Source organism: Manacus vitellinus, unplaced genomic scaffold (genome assembly GCF_001715985.3).
Source record: "Manacus vitellinus isolate BGI_N305 unplaced genomic scaffold, ASM171598v3 scaffold_6_pilon, whole genome shotgun sequence".
Lineage (NCBI taxonomy): Eukaryota > Metazoa > Chordata > Aves > Passeriformes > Pipridae > Manacus > Manacus vitellinus.
This window is the reverse complement of record NW_021940750.1, coordinates 25,902,538-25,918,133: the sequence shown is the minus strand read 5'-3', so window position 1 is coordinate 25,918,133 and position 15,596 is coordinate 25,902,538. Positions and strand designations below refer to the sequence as shown.

Sequence of the window (15,596 nt, the reverse complement as noted above, 5' to 3'; positions counted from 1 at the left end):
GAGGCTGTAGGAAGGGAAGAGACTTCTGCAGTGTAAATATCTGTGAAGCTTCATCTGCTCTGCCCCTTGAATTTGAGGCCTCTTCGGAAGACTTTTCAGGAATAAGTGAAAAATTCCTATCTTCTCCTGATTGGATTGGGCTGATAGGATAGAATTCAATCAAACTTGTACTGTTTGCTTTACTATAAAATGGAGGGCATATTATAATTCTGCTCTTAATTTTCTCTGCATCCAACCTGAGTCATTTGGGATACATTTAGGAGAAAAGCTGAGCTATGGTAGGTGCAACTAATGTCAGTCAGTGATGAGAAGCCTTAATACAGCAGCAGTGTGGGTTGTCAGCAGGGACCTGGAGCTGGGAGGAGGCGTATCCAGGGTCTGGTCCTGCTCTGCCACGGTTTCCTGGGTCTTTCAGAGGTACGTTGTTACCTCTGTGTGCGTGTTTTCCTTTCATTTGGAAATGATATCTGTAGCTCTGTGGGTGGGAGAATTGATCTAGGTGATGTCTCTACGGTGCTTCTGAATGCAAAAAATACTGTATTTGCTTCGTCTTTTGTTGCATCTGTAGACCCAGAATGTGAGGTGAAACAGCCCGTTGTTAGATGTTATAGTTTTTCTTATGTGTGTTTTTTGGTCTGTGTCTCCCCCATCCCTAAAATACAGCTCTTAGTGCTTCAAAAGGAATAACCTTGGGAATACAAGTGAGTGAAAACTGACACATTTTGATACTAAATTTTTTATGCCTTAGCAGTTTTTTTCTAAAAATGCATCTCTAAGGTTAACCTGTTATTTATACAATAAACTTTTGTGTTAGTGATAGAAACACCCAAAAACTGTCTGTCATTCATCTTTTAAGCACCTTGCCCTCTGTGCAGTATAGTCCTCAGGCTCTGATCTTCTGGAACATAAGAGTGTGACCATTGAATGCAGGACTCATGAAGTAGATAAGCATGAAGAGGTAGAATTGAGATAATAAAATACATAATTGGGGCTTTTCAAATGTGTGAGTACTTGACTTCTGTTGTTGTTATTATTATTGTTACTATCATCGTGATCATGTATTCTGCTTTTACGTAACTTTCTGACATGTGCATCAAGCACTTTGGTGTAGGGCCCAGTGACTGCCAATCTCTGCACGCTCCTCTGCAGCAGTCCTGCAGATCCTGTAAGCGCATTAAGCTTCCCAGGGAAAAATACCCTCAGCATCTGGGAGAGGTTAAATGTTCCAGGGGAGAGGTTAAACATTCGTTTGTCCTCTGCTGCTGTAATTCCAGAAGCCAGATTAGTTTTGAATCATCTGAACCACATTCATTCAAGATTAATGAGAAAGACCAAGTATGGAAAATTTCAGCTGGTAAGCGCCTTGGCTTTGAGCAAGTAGTGGAGAGGGAGTTCATACTGGCAGCAGCCTCTGGGTCATGCTTAGTTTTAAGTTTCCTTAGTACTTAAATTGGTGAAATGGGGAATCACACCATTCCGGATAAACAAGAATTTCAGCAAGCAACGTGAAGCAGTTGGCGGGACACACACACACACACACAGTTTAAAGGTCTCATGTTCCTTTTTCCCATCTACTTCTGCTTCATTTGAGATCAGATTTGCCCTTTTGCATATGTACATGTTTACAACCTTGTGCATGTTCAAGGTACATTGGTGTCTTTAAAATTAACAAGTGATGCGTTCTCAGTAATGGTGATGAGCTGTTCTAGCGGAGGTGGTGAATTGTCACTCTCAAGTCCAACTGACTGACAGACCATGGTATAGCCATGGTTAGAGTTGTGAGTGGGAGCCTCATGTAGGAAGTATTTATGAAATCCAGGCAGGTCTACCAGCAAAGCTGTTTGATGTTCTGCAAAAATAATAAATGGAGAATTCAGGACTAGAATAGCAGAAGTCAGTTGTGTGATCTTGGGCTTTTTAAAGAATTAATCAGTTTCGGTTTGGGAGAGTCCTTCTTTTAGAAGAGCTTCACAGTGTTGTGCCTGGGCAGTAGCTCTGCAGTTTCACTGCAGTTCAGTTGCTCAGGTGGTCCGTGCGGAATTTCTCTAGAGCCTTGTCTGTGCTGTAGCATTAAGTATCAGAGCAGACTCTTTACATTAAGTTGAAAATTAAGGTGGGCCTTAAATATAGGCATTTTCTAGGTCACATTTATTTTCCAGAATCTGAGATTAAAGACTTTTTCCTTCCAGTGCAATTCTAATCAAGTAAAACCAACACAGAAATGAACTTTCTCTTCCTCATCACTTGTTTCGCAGCAAATGAAGGCTGTTGTCAGAAAACTGGAGTACTCCATTTCTGATTTTGTAGAATAGAAGAGAATCAAACTTCTCTCCACTGACCAGGTCAGCATTTGATGCTGGTACAGCCCAAAAGAGGCCACAGTCCTCTGTGGTCTCAGAGGCCAATGGCTGTCTGTAAATGGAATCTTCTATTCATCTGGGCTTTAGGGCACTGACTTGCGGTTCCTGCATGAGCTGCCACAGGCACGGTCCGTAGCACAGGAGCAACTTGAAGTAACTCTGAAGTTTCTCCAGTCTGACAACTACTAGTTTTTCATCCAGTGATAGACAGTCTAGGAACCATTTAATAGTTGTGAAATAAGGAGAAACACAGCACTTCAGCATGTGAAGTAACCTTCAGTATTTTTCCTTACTTCAAAGTAAGGGAAGCAGGAACAAATAACAACCCATGCTGCAGAAGTGAGCTGTGTTGGTCCTTATTTAACTACATGCAGTTCAAAAGACTATTGCCTCACCTATTGTGTTACTTAACAATTCTTTATTCCTCCCAGAGATATGTAGTGTGTATCAGTAAGAACTTATTCCTGGTTTTAGTATAAAAGAAGGAAAATAAAACTGAGACAGAAAGGATGAAATTACTTGCTTGGAGTCACTGTGTGATTCAGTAGCAGAGGCAGAATTAGAACTGGAGGCTGATAGCCAGCATCCCCAATTCCCAGTGGAGACAAATCTTTTTTAATTAAAAGTAACGTGGGACAGTTGTCTCACCATGAATTTTGAAATATATCTAGACTTTCTCCTGTTTCACTATTCAGCCTAGAATTATAATGTGTTCACAAAATACATGTTAAAATATTTAAACGCAGATTAATGAGAAATTTTCACTTTGCATTATGGCTGCAATACCTCAAGTAGCCAACTCTCTTAAAACAACAACTCTCTAGAAATTATGATCTTTTAACTTATTTAAACAAATCCTCCATTGTTGTACCTAAATATATATAACATTTAGACCAACATTTTGGCTGAAGGCTACAGGATCACACCAAGGGGACGAGAAGGCTTCATATATCACATCAGCAGTGAGAGGGGCCTTTTGAGCACCACAGTAGTTATTCATGGGTTCCAAAAGACACATGACCATGTTTTTCTTGAAATTAGGAATTACCATTTTCATCCCTGGTTCTGGAAACTTGAGAAGCTTTTTTCAACCTTTTTTTTTTTCTTTTTCTTCCTTTCTCTCTCTCTCTCTCTCTCCCCCTCTGTGTTCTTGCTTAATTACTTATGTAGGGACTGTGTCAGGAGAATAGCTTTGGCTATTTGGAGAATGTAAGTATTTGGCCAACATTTCACTTCATCCTTCAAAAAGCAACACAATTTTATTTTCAGGCATTTTGTTCGTGAATGGCTTTCCCAAGCAACTTTTATTTTGTCTTTAATAAAAATTTAGATGTAAACCCTCTGGCAGTCGTGTCATATAGAAAACTCATTTAGAGTGCGCAAAAGATCAAAATTTTATTGTTCACTTGAAAATGTGTTAGACACCCTAGAGAAACCAGGAAAGACTCCATCTAGGAGCTTAAAGTCTGTATCTCACGTGTCGCAGTAGGTGAGAGATACCAAGAGACAATAAAGAAGGGAATTGCGGAGGAAAGAGAAGCACAGCCAGAATATTAGATTAGCTATCATAAATTAAAAATCAGTGTTGTGAATTCACAAATCTCTTTAAGAGTAATGTTTTGTCAGCTATGGAAAATTCGAGAAGATGGAGTAATGGGTTTATGTATTTAAAATCTCTAAAGTAATCAGTTTTCATTGAAATCAGGAAATACCTTAACACCAACCCTACAGATACTTTTTTATGTATTGTCATTAGCTCAGGTTAGTAGAGGGTTTTCCGCTTTGCTTGGAGAGGAAGCTTGCTTACTTTGTTGCTGGGTGATTGCTAATTGTGATATTAACTGCCAGCAAGCTGCTGTCAAGGATTAGACTTCTATTTTCCTCTTTAACAAAACACGTGTTAGAGGTACAGCAGTATCTAAATGCTTCTGTATTGCTCAAAACGTATAGTGGCAGTGATAAATTCTTTAAAACAACTACGCTTATATACCCAGATGCAGAGAATTGGCCTCTCTTTGCAGTGCAGTAGTCTTGTTAGCCCCTGTCCAGTAGTGGTATTAGAGTTGGTTGTAGAGAAAGGAGCTGATAAAACAGGAAAAGGATCTGAGCTCTCTGGTGCAAACATTGAAGAACTGACAAGTATTAGAGGCATCCTCGACCAGAATGAGCTGCTGTCTTGCATTCAGTCTGCAAGCTCGTGGCAGTGTGGTTTGGATCAAGTGACTTCCTCCTGTACAGTCCAACAGGAGCTCTGCAGACCTCAGTTGTGCACCACAGAAGCCAAGAAGGCTCACTGCCATACTTGTGAATATTTCCCATGCCTTACACAGAGTGACTGCCATAATGAAGTACTATTCATCTTCCAGCATCAAGGAATGTGATATTCCCACAAAAATATGCTTTTTTAGAACACCATCCTAAATTTACTTTCTCAAGGAATGGTAAAAATTACCATCTTCCAGCTTAGCTGAATAACCATTTATATATCTTATAGTCTGAGTCCTGCTGGCATTGATAGCTGAATGTACTTGCCAGGATCATCATTCCCTGCTGCCACTAGATACAGGGTTTAATGAACTCCACCCAGATAAGGCACCTACAACTACTGTTATCTCAGCAACTTAAATATAAGTATAATTGTAATTTAGTTGCTTCTCAGAAACTCTGGGAAGTGGGTTTCTGTGCCTTCAAGAAGGTTCATTGGTTACTCTTTGACAAAATGATTTGTTGGTTCTAGGTTTGGTGTCCTTGACATTTCCTTCAGTTCACTCTTTGTCAGAGGTGTAGGTGAAACTTGCAAAGAAGTGTTTTGCACTGTGGATGGTTCGTAAGGGAGTACTTACAGCACAGGTACAGCAATGCCTTTTTTCCCTTCATCTGGCAGCGGCAGCTTCTGCTCCCAGGAATTTTTAATTATATGGATATCCTGATAGCTGGTGTCACCCCCAGGGCAAAGGGTGGTGGTCACAGTGAATTGAATGCTCTCCCATCCACTTGTTCTGCATTACTGGGAACTTACTGCACTAATCACATCATTTTGCAAAATCCATGGGCTAAGCTGGATGTAGAGGAACTTCGGTCAATCATCTTTTCTTGTGCCCATCATTTTTCCCATGGGTAAGGACTGGAGAGGAGATCCTGTGTGTCACTGCTGCCTGTTTGTGGTCTAGCAGCTGTTTGCTTACTGCAGACTCTGTGTTGGGTATTTTGTGTGCCACAGCTTGTTAGCTTACAGCTGACACTGTTCATCTTTTTACCCTTTACGGAACTGTCTTGCCCTGTACTCTAAGCTTTTCTGGGAGCCAGGATGTGATTTGGCACCAGCTGTGCCCGAGCAGCTGATCCCACCTCCTCTTGACCATGGTGGGCTGAGGTGTGTGTGTGTGTGTGGAGCATCTTTCCTGCCTTTCCACTGAGCCATCCTTCCTCGAGCTAATAGCTCTCAGCTCCAGAGACCTTAGAAATGTGCATTAAGGGATGGTGTTGGCTTGTTTGTTTGCTTTCCCCTCTTTCTGCATTATCCTGCTTTGCTGTCACTCTCTGGACATATTTGGTAACAGGGCTGTATTTATTGCCTTGCTTCTGTGTTTTCATAATCCCTTAATTGTGGTGTGTAGTCCCACACAATTGAATTTGGTTTGAATTTTTAGTTGTTTGGGTTTTTTAAATCTATTAATCAGGCCTCTCTGACAAAGAGGCCTGTGAGAGCTTTTGGCATAGTTGTGAAATACTGCAACTGTGAGAGAGAATTCATACCCTGGCTTTTTTTAGTGCTTGGCTTTAAGACTGCAGTCTCCTTACTCTAATGTGGATTCCAGAAGACAAAGGATTTGTGTTTCCTTTTTTATGTCTCCTGAAGCCTATGCACGTTTTAAAGATTTTTATAAATGTGTGGCATTCGTTTTGGTAGAAATAATTAATTAGGGGGCTCACACACGTTATTGCTTCTGTATGCCCTGGGAGCTCCTGGTTGGACTGGCTAGCTGCCATGACCCCTCGCTGGCTGGCTAGCCAGCCTTCACGTCTGCCTGGTTTCCAGCACAAACAGCGTCCGAATCAACACATTCTCCTAGAATGTTTTAGATTTCAGTAAAGCAACATTTTCCTATGGAAAAACCTTTGCTCAGAAAAATCCCTCCTAGCCCTTGGTCAAGAAGCTTCCCATGCCCAGGGCCCTGTGGAACAATGAAGTTTCCTACTGTTTGTGTCATCAGAGGAAAAACAGTTCATTGCTTGCCTTGGGAGGAAGTCAGATCCCACTTGCCATGAAAAATCACTCACCATCCACGGGAAAGGTGGGCACTGATCAGAGGTGGCTCCTTGTTCCTCAGGGGTTAAACGTGGTCCTTCATCAGTTCTCTGAGCTACAGGTTTTCAGCAGGCTGTGAATACTTCATTTGCTCCCTGTAGTGCTGCGCAGATGCCGCAGTGCCACTGACTGTGCTTTAGAGAGAGGTGGATCGTGCTCTGGATGAATGTGAACTTGTACCCCCAGATCCTGTTTTATGCATTTGCTACAAGTACTGTTGCAGCTTGGATATCCCTTTGGCTGAGGGTATGCTTGAAACAATAGTATTTTCTGCAAATCAAACCAATGTTCCTTGACAGGTAACTGTTGGTGTTTTACATGTCTAATTCATAAACTGTATGAATTGTTCTTTCAAGATGTTTATTTGAAATCTCAGCTTTTTCTTGATCCAGGTCCATCTTCAACCCATCCCCGCAAGTGCCCTGTGCTCATCTGCTTCTGGGAGTTAAGGCAGTCCAAACCTGTGCATAACAAAAATGTATTAGGCCTCAAGTTTCTTCACTCTGAGATAAGAGTTCAAACTAGTTGCTGCTTTTCTTCTAGTAGCCGGGTAGGGATTTACTAGGAATAAAATATTAGTCAGTGTGTTTAGTTGGTGAATTTGGGGAAAAACTTGGCCAACAATAATGCTAATTGCAAAAATACTAATCTTACAGCATCCATTGATTACAAAATAAGATTGTAAACCCACATTTTGCATTTTTATTTTGTCTAAATGCAGAATATGCTGTTACTTCTGTAGGAGAACCAATCACTCTTTTGTAGCTTACAGGCTACACTGAAGAAACCATTTGTTTGAAAAAAATTCCTAGGATGGACCAAATTTTTTTTGTTATTGATGGTCTTCAGAAGAATGTACTTCTTCAAATGGTTTCTTAATCTGGAACAGGGAGGAAGCAGGGTTTGAACACTTTAAAGTGAGAGATAGTTCAACTCTGTCATTTATCAACTTGAAATATGTTTTAATAATTAATACCCTCTGAAACTTCACATACCAAAGTTTGGGAACAGGTAGAGAATTTATCCAGCACAGATCAGGCATAGCTAAACTTAAGCAAAGCCCTGCAAACAAAGAAGTTGATTGTTTTGAAAGGCTTGACAGTTGCTGCAGAACATTATTTACATGCTTGAATTCTTCAGCTTCCTTCCCTGGGAAGGCATAGTTAATTTTCTTAGTTCATGTGGGTTTGTGCTGAATCAGATGGAGATTTTTATGAGAGCCTTGGGCCTTTTTTCAAGTTGGAAAATAAGATAAATCACTATGGCTTTGTTTCTCTAGTGGAGACATTTTGTCTATTCAAATATATACGCTTTTTTCCTCTCCTTTCTTTAGCCCTCTTCCACCCACTTACAGGCATACGACAACCTGGGAGTGAATTTTTTCTATGGCTTCATTTCAGAATTTTTTTTTTCTTGGGCTTTTGAAAGGCCTGTAGTTGCCATACTGTGATTTCTGAGTGGCAAATCTGTACAATATCAAGACTGTGCTATTGCTTTCCATTCGTAGCTTGATGTAGCTTAATCTCTGTTTCAGAGATTATCCAGGACTCTGATGCACTATAAGACTGTGAATCTTACAGGAGTGTGAATGCCCTCAACAGCTCTTGACCTTCATGTGAGTTGAGGAGCTACACTGAAGAGCTGGCACTTACTATAAGGAATGCAAACAACTGGTTGCATTAAGCCCTATAAAGTGTGTGTGTGTATACAGAGCGTGTGCCCCACACACTCCAGCACTTAGAATGTAGACTGACTGACTTCTTTTTGGTCATTTTGCTCGCTCTACCTCTCTCTCTCAACTCCCTTCTTCGTTCAGGAGTATTGAAGGCTTTTATTAGTCATATAATTGCTTTGGATCTATTTACAGTCCTTATTTTAATACGGTGAATTTTTTGTATATTAGCACAAGAGTATCTGCAGAATAATTGTAAAAGCAGTGTGTTTTTTACGTATGGTATTTTATCAGAACCTTGCTAATTGTTGTCAGTGTAATAGACAGCACCTGTTTTACATTTCATTACATTTTGTGTAGCACTGGTCAGTGCAAGAGGAGACAAAAGTAATTTTGAACAGAAATGGAGTGTTGGGCTTGGTTCACACTTTGCATCCAACGAGGAAGGTGGATTACCTTAAAAAGGCAGAGTGCCTTACAGCAGTCCTACTGAAGGATATTTAGTCCCTTACTTTTAAATTGTGCTTGAATTTGAGTGTAGGGCAACTATTTATATATTGATATCATAGTTTCATGTTGCTAATTTTAATAAAAGCTTAGTATATTAGAACACCTATGATTGTTGTCAAGCTGTAGAGGATTTTGAAACCTGTTTCCTGACTACAGGAAAGGCTCCCTGGCAGCCTGTCTGTTCCACCTGCCTTGACAAGGCTGCAACAAGTCTTCTATATGCTTTTAGTTATTTCCTCTAGGGACAATGGCTTTGAAATAGTTGCTGCACCTGAGCCTTCAGATCCCATCCGTGAACTCCTCTTGCAGGTAGTGCCTCTTGCTGAGGCCCGCGCACACAGCGGGAGCAGTGGTGGCACTCCTGCCATGGGCAGCATTCCCTGCAGATGGCCGTGGGGAGGGTGAGCTGTGCCGTAGTGACAGCGGTCAGTGGCACTGTTAGGAAAAGGGCAGGGTTACCTTCTATGTCCGGGACGTTCAGTCCTTCCACTGACAGACGTGGCTGTGGGTGGCTGCTGAAGGGAGGCTTCCTCACAGCTTCCTCTCTTTCTCCAACTTGCTGGCACCACAGGTTGTTGGAGTGGATGCTCCACAGTCTATTATTGCCCGCAGCACCGTGGGGCTGCTTCAAGGCAACAAAGAAAACAAGGTTTAGATGATCCTGCCAATGTTCCCTCCTCTTCCCTGTGCCATGCTTGAAGTGCTGTTGTCTTCAGCTGCACTTGTCACAGGACAGGTCTCTCGGAGTCCATCGCCTTCAGGCAGCTTCTGCATGAGCAGGAGGTGAAGCATACGAGGGACCTGGAGGTGTCCGAGTTCAGAGCAGGGCTCCAGCTCAGGCGGGCGCCTGAGGGCCTCCCATGGCCACCACCCTGCCAGGGGCTCACAGGAGCTGCCATGGTCACTGAGCACATGGTGAAGGCCAAATTCTGTCCGTCCTGGAGCGGGCAGAGAGCGTGTTGAGCCATGTGTTTGCTGGTGCCATGAGGGGACCTCTGCCTGTACGGGTGTTCCATGGGCAAGGGGCTCCGACAGATCGTGGGAACTACCTGGTGTCTGGGCAAAGCTGTCCCAGGCAGATGCACTGGGGCATTGTGTTGTCACGGCTCAGTGAAAGCCATAAAGCATCTGGGGTTTTAGCAGATGGCTTTGTGAAAGGGCATGTATTTTGCTGTACTGAGAATTCAGTAAATATTTTTGACGTTGATTTTGGGGGTTTTATTATTTATTCCAAATTGCCTTTTTGTTTCCTCCTCCAAGAGAGTGTGGGTGTATGCTTTGCTGAAGAGGTTTTTCCTTGTGAAGAGAATGTGAATCTTGAATCAAATTAATCTATTTTTAACATGAGATTTTAGATGCTTGCTTGAAGGCAAAAGTGCCATGATATTACATTACCTTTAAAAACAAAATAGAATTCACGCAAATAGTAGCTTATAATTGTTTAATGCAAATGTAATTTTCCTTACACTTATTTCTTATTCCCTTTAGCACATCAGGTCCACCCATTTGGCCAGGAAGCACCTTTTTCAAGAGAAATGGAGCCCTTCTACAAGGTAGGTGGTAGATTCTACATCTTGGATTAACTATTCTACTTAAGAAATACCTTTTTCAAATTGCACAGCTTTTTTAATATTTCACCTGGCAAGAAATAACCAAATGTTTTTTTGTTTCCTTTACCCTGTCTCCTTAATTGCGCATCTGGTGCCTTGAAAATGACGATTTACCACGTACAGTGAGTGTAGTCTGTGAAAGTTGCTGCTTTTTTTCTTTCCTCAGATCATTAAGTTGCTTGCTCTTATATATGCTGAAAGGTGGCTTTTTGGTTTTTTCCCTTTGTGTGGATAAAGAGTGACCAGAAGGAAATGTTCCAGGAACACAGCTTTAGCTCTGTGGATGAAGCAAGGTTGTTCTTTGAGAGACATGCTTTCTTTACTCCTTAATTGTGCTGATAGCAAAATGTACTGGAAGGTAGGTAGCAATGCTGTAGTGGGGAAAACAGGGACAGAGTAATTGTCTCAAGAAACCTACCATGTTTAATAGTGCTTATATTCATAGAACAATGTTAAATATCTTATTTCCATTGGATGGACAATATAAACAGAAGCTATATGACTGCAGTTTTGATAGGTCAAAATTTTCAGTCTGTCTCACCAGACTTCTTAAAACCATTACTCACTGCTATGTGTGTTTATATTTCTACCATTGAGTACACAGAATTACCATCACTCTTAATGGAGGTGTCTTGGGAACACAGAAACCTGTGTCCCCAGACTGCAACTGTTTGTCTGGGGTGCACGTGGTCTTTGCAAGTATTTATCCATGAAGTGTCTCAGTTTTGTGTTCATTTTCATGATGCCAAAACTTGTCTGGCCTTCTTGCTGGCAGAAGATTCTGTATAATGTTCTTGGGAACATTTGTCCAAATCACCTACCACGGAACTTTACTCAGGACAAGGCACACAAGCAAATAATTAATTGCTCACCTTCCACACACCAAAGTAATCCAGCATCTGAAGTTTACCTGAGGATAGTTTTCAACTGATTTCCTTACATGTATCTAAGAATTTGCATAATTATTATCTATGCTGAGATTTGTTCAAACAAATTCTAAATACATTAAAGCACTCAGATAATTTCTTAACACTGAGAGATGGTATAAATTGTAGAGTTTGACAGCTTTTGGCTTTAGTCTTGATCAGATAGATCTGCTACCTTTGCAGTCCTTCCTAATGAAAATAACTATTTTTTTTTTTTTTAAGAAAAAGAACTATTGTGAAATACCTTGATTTGTTTTCAGTTTTTCAACAATTCTGGTTGTAAATGGGTGTCTGCACACACACAGTCTTGGTAATTTGAGTTCATAAAGTGTGAACTGCTGTGTTAACTCTGTATGGCACAAATGTTTTACCTTTTCTTAAGATGCAAGATACCAGGAATTAATAACAGCTGTTTTTGTAGTCCTTCCTATCTCAGTTGTTGCTTAAAGCCTTCTCCCAGTAAAGAAGAATACACTGTTCTCTATCCTCTTCTCCTCTGCATGCTTCTACCTTCCAAATTGTGGGGAAAAAACTAAAAGCCCAAAACTTTTCGACATATTAAAGAAATAGAAAAAAAGAGAGAGATGACTGCCTTTTCAAGCAACTAGCAAAGCCTAACGGACCTTTAACTGAGTTGGCATTCTGCATTGCCATTTCAAGTGGAAAACACAACCAATTTGGACTCTGATGTGCATGACACAACTGAGGTTGGAAGGATGAGAGTATGAAGAAAAACCGCATTAAAGTAATTTTTTAACACTTCCTGGTTATAATTTTTAAACAAGAAGATAAATCAACCAAGCATTCCCTTCTTTCTTTTTGTCTTCCTTTCTGTCTTTCCATTTTTCCCTACAGTGAGTTGTTTCATGTATAAGCTTCAGCAGGTTGCATGGAAATAGTGCATCCACCTCTTTGCTGCTTCCGACCATCTTTTTCCAGAAGGCATGTGTAGAGGAGTGGTCGCAGTGCAAAGATGTGTAAGAGGAAGTGCAGATGTTTGTCGGTACCTATGTTACATGACCATCTTAAGTGTCTTTTTCCAGTGCTTATATCCAGTTAAATGCAGGCAGGAGAATGAAAAATTGACTCAACTATTGGTTTCAAGTTATGGTATTGTCTTTTGATTGGTGAAAGTTTAGGTAACAAAGGGGTTTAAAACTATTTTTACTTGATAAATGTTTTGCTACATTTGAAAAGAATGTTCAGTGTGTGTTATAGACAATAATATAGAATAATTCTGTAATTTTAGTAAATGTGATATTCATGTGCGCTTGTCACACCTCATTTCTTCTTAGTTGTTAAGAAAAATGCTCTTTTTCTGGTCTGGGGAATGAAGAGAAAATAATTCCACAATGTAACTAGTGCTTTGTTTAGCCAAGAATGACTTGTAGATGTTCCTGGTTTCTATTCATTTTACATCAGAACTATTTGGCAAAGCAATCTTAACCATTGTAAAGAGTTTAACATATCTCTCCTGAGAAAGTGACTGAGAAACCAGTTATCTGTGTACCTCAAAGTAGCAAAGGAAGAGAAAAGGAAGCTAAAATTCATTTTACCTATTCTGTGTCCGTAATGGTTTTGACATGAGTAGGATTAATTCTCTGTTGCATTTGGGCTGTCTTTGTATTTTTTTAAGAATATTGAACAAAATATATATATGCCGTTCTCTTTTTGCCTGTGGTTTTGATTTTATTAGATAAAAGATGATGCCTCAGTTTCTTTTGTGAGGCTCCATGATACTGCTGCTCTTAGCATTAACTCTCTAATCAGTTACTGTGTGTTAAGTTCCCTGCTCGGATGCCTTTTGAAGTCTTGAACTCCTTCTGCTAGGTGAGGATTGTTCCCTGTATCTTTATACTCTCTGATCTTTTCATGAAGTCCCATGCAGAGCTTAATTTAGGTAGGACCTTCAGTCTTAGCAGACACTGATGTCTTCTCTCAAAACTTGTCTGTGCATCCATGGAAATTGCTGTGTTCTAGCCTTCAGGATTCTCAGATAAAACAGGTTTTTGCTCTTGGTGCTTTCCTTTTTCTCTTTTGTTTGGTTTTGGGGGGGAGGGTGTTTGTAGCTTGTTATACATACTGTGTGTTTGTTTAAAATCATGGCTTAATTTTTTTAAACCTGGTGTATGGAGAGCCTTTGTTCCTGCTGTTTTTTCTGTTCTTATCTATCATAACACATCCATTCATATTTAATAAAATGTATCGCAGGAAAAAGTCCTTATGGTGGAAAAGATTTAGACATGTTCTGAACTCTTCAGGAATTTACACTGGGTGATATAGGTGGGGACATAGTCACATTGACTTCAAGACCGTAAGGCAAACGTGTCATGTTCAGAAAAGGGCAGTTTTGTTGCCTGTGCTCCGATCTTGGCTGTTAAGCTCATGTTATAGACTTGAGGATGCAGTTGCTCACAGATCAGTGGTAATAATAAAACTGTTTTACTCTCAATATATCTAACATTCTTCTTGAATAAACTGAAAAAAAATCTTCAAATTAACTTTTAGCAGCAGTTATGTAAACTCCAGTGGCTGAGTACAGGCTTACACCTGTAAGATGTAACTGGACTGTGGAGGTACTTGGTTTCATTTCTTAAAGATACAACTTCCATTTTGAGAGGCACAAAAACCAACAAAGTTACCACTCGCTTTTTATCTTATTTACCCTCATACTTTAATAAACTAAGTGCAGCATATTATGATGTCTTTTCTTATCAAATTTGGTCTGTCTTGAGTTGCAAGAAGGTGTTTGTGGGTGTAATTACATACAGAGAAGGTGTTTGTGGATGTAATTACAGTTGGCACAAAAGCAGTGTGCTGTGCAGTGAAAACAGTGATCTGCATCTGCTGTTGCTGCTACAGTGAGGATTTGAATAAGAGCACAAGAGCTGCGTGAGTTGCCCCAGAAGATGCAAGAGCCCCATGACTGGGCAGTGGCTGACAGAAAGCAATGCCACCTCCCTGGTTTATGGCAAACATGCATCTGCCAGGCTTAACAGTTCTTGGGCAAGTTTCCTGACTTTCTAGTTGAAGCCTGGCAGCACCAAGCCCTTGTGATACCACAGTTAGCACTTCTTCATTCTCCAGGGAAGGAAAGTGAACCTGGGTCATCTAGACTCTGTTGCTGTTGGAGGCAAAAATTGAGATGGGCTTGATCATTGTGACTAAATGGTCCATCTTCCTGCTGTTCCTGATCTGCTGGATGTACAGCCATGATCCTTTCCATGCTGTCTGCTTTCTTGTGCGAGCAAGGTCCTCCTCTTCCTCTTCTGACAAGCAGTACAATTTAAATCTGCTGCCTGTGGATGTTGCATCAAAGATATGCACTCTTTTTCCAGAGATCCTGCAGAACTGGGCTTACACCTGTGAACTGGATTGCAGCTGTCAGTGAACTGAATTCAGACTGCATGGCTTTCCTTTGAAGCCATGATTCTCTTTGAATGAGGATGGAAAGAAAGATTGGAAAAATACTTTCCCCCCAGAACATAGAAGGAGAGGAGTGAGGATTTGCATGTGGCCTCTGGTCCCTCTTGACTGAAGGAGCTTGAGAAAGGAGAGACTGCCCTCCTCAGACCTCACAGGGCTGCTTTGTTCTCTCTCTACTATCAGCTGTGGAGCATAAGCATCCTCATGCTCCAGAACAGAGCAAGGGGTAGGATGCTTACGTAGGGATGACTTGTCCTCTTCTCATCTGAGAAAGCACTAAGATATGAGAGAAGACATTTTCTGTGACTGATGCTTCCAGCAGCCCATGTGTGATCTGCCTTGGTCCATCTGCCATGGCTGTAGCTGGCACAACCTGTGAGAAGCTCTGACAGGAAAGAATTGGAAGACACCGTCAGTTATCACTAAAATCAGTGTGAGACAGTGATTCACAGTTTGTTGCAGAGTAGAAATGGAAACTCTTTGCGCTGCTGCTTCATCAACCCTCAATCCAGGGTGGTGGCTTTCACCTTTTAGTGTGCTGACATCTGATACCTGACCATAAGGTGAGACTTTGGCACGTGGAAAGTGCCAAAGAACACGGATCACTTCATTCTTGGTTGATTATGTTGATTTATTGGAACAAGAAAATTGCATCCCCAGTAAGAAAGTTTATTTTGTATGAAATGTGGACAGACCAGGCATGAGATGTCCTGCATAAAAAGATAAGGAACCAGCTCGTTTTTAACACATGCACATATTTGTACAGAGATCTTCTTCTTATCT

The 15,596-nt window shown here is 40.9% G+C and overlaps 1 protein-coding gene across 6 annotated transcripts in view; it reads left to right on the top strand.

The window, feature by feature from the left end:
• The window catches only part of FOXN3 (forkhead box N3), a 133,660-nt gene that overhangs the window by 47,259 nt on the left and 70,805 nt on the right, over positions 1-15,596 (top strand). For all 6 annotated transcript variants that reach the window (XM_018082441.3, XM_018082440.3, XM_018082444.3 and 3 more), the window contains one exon: positions 10,340-10,404. In XM_018082441.3, coding sequence (XP_017937930.1) covers positions 10,340-10,404 — 65 coding nt within the window. The remainder of the gene's footprint in view (positions 1-10,339; positions 10,405-15,596) is intronic.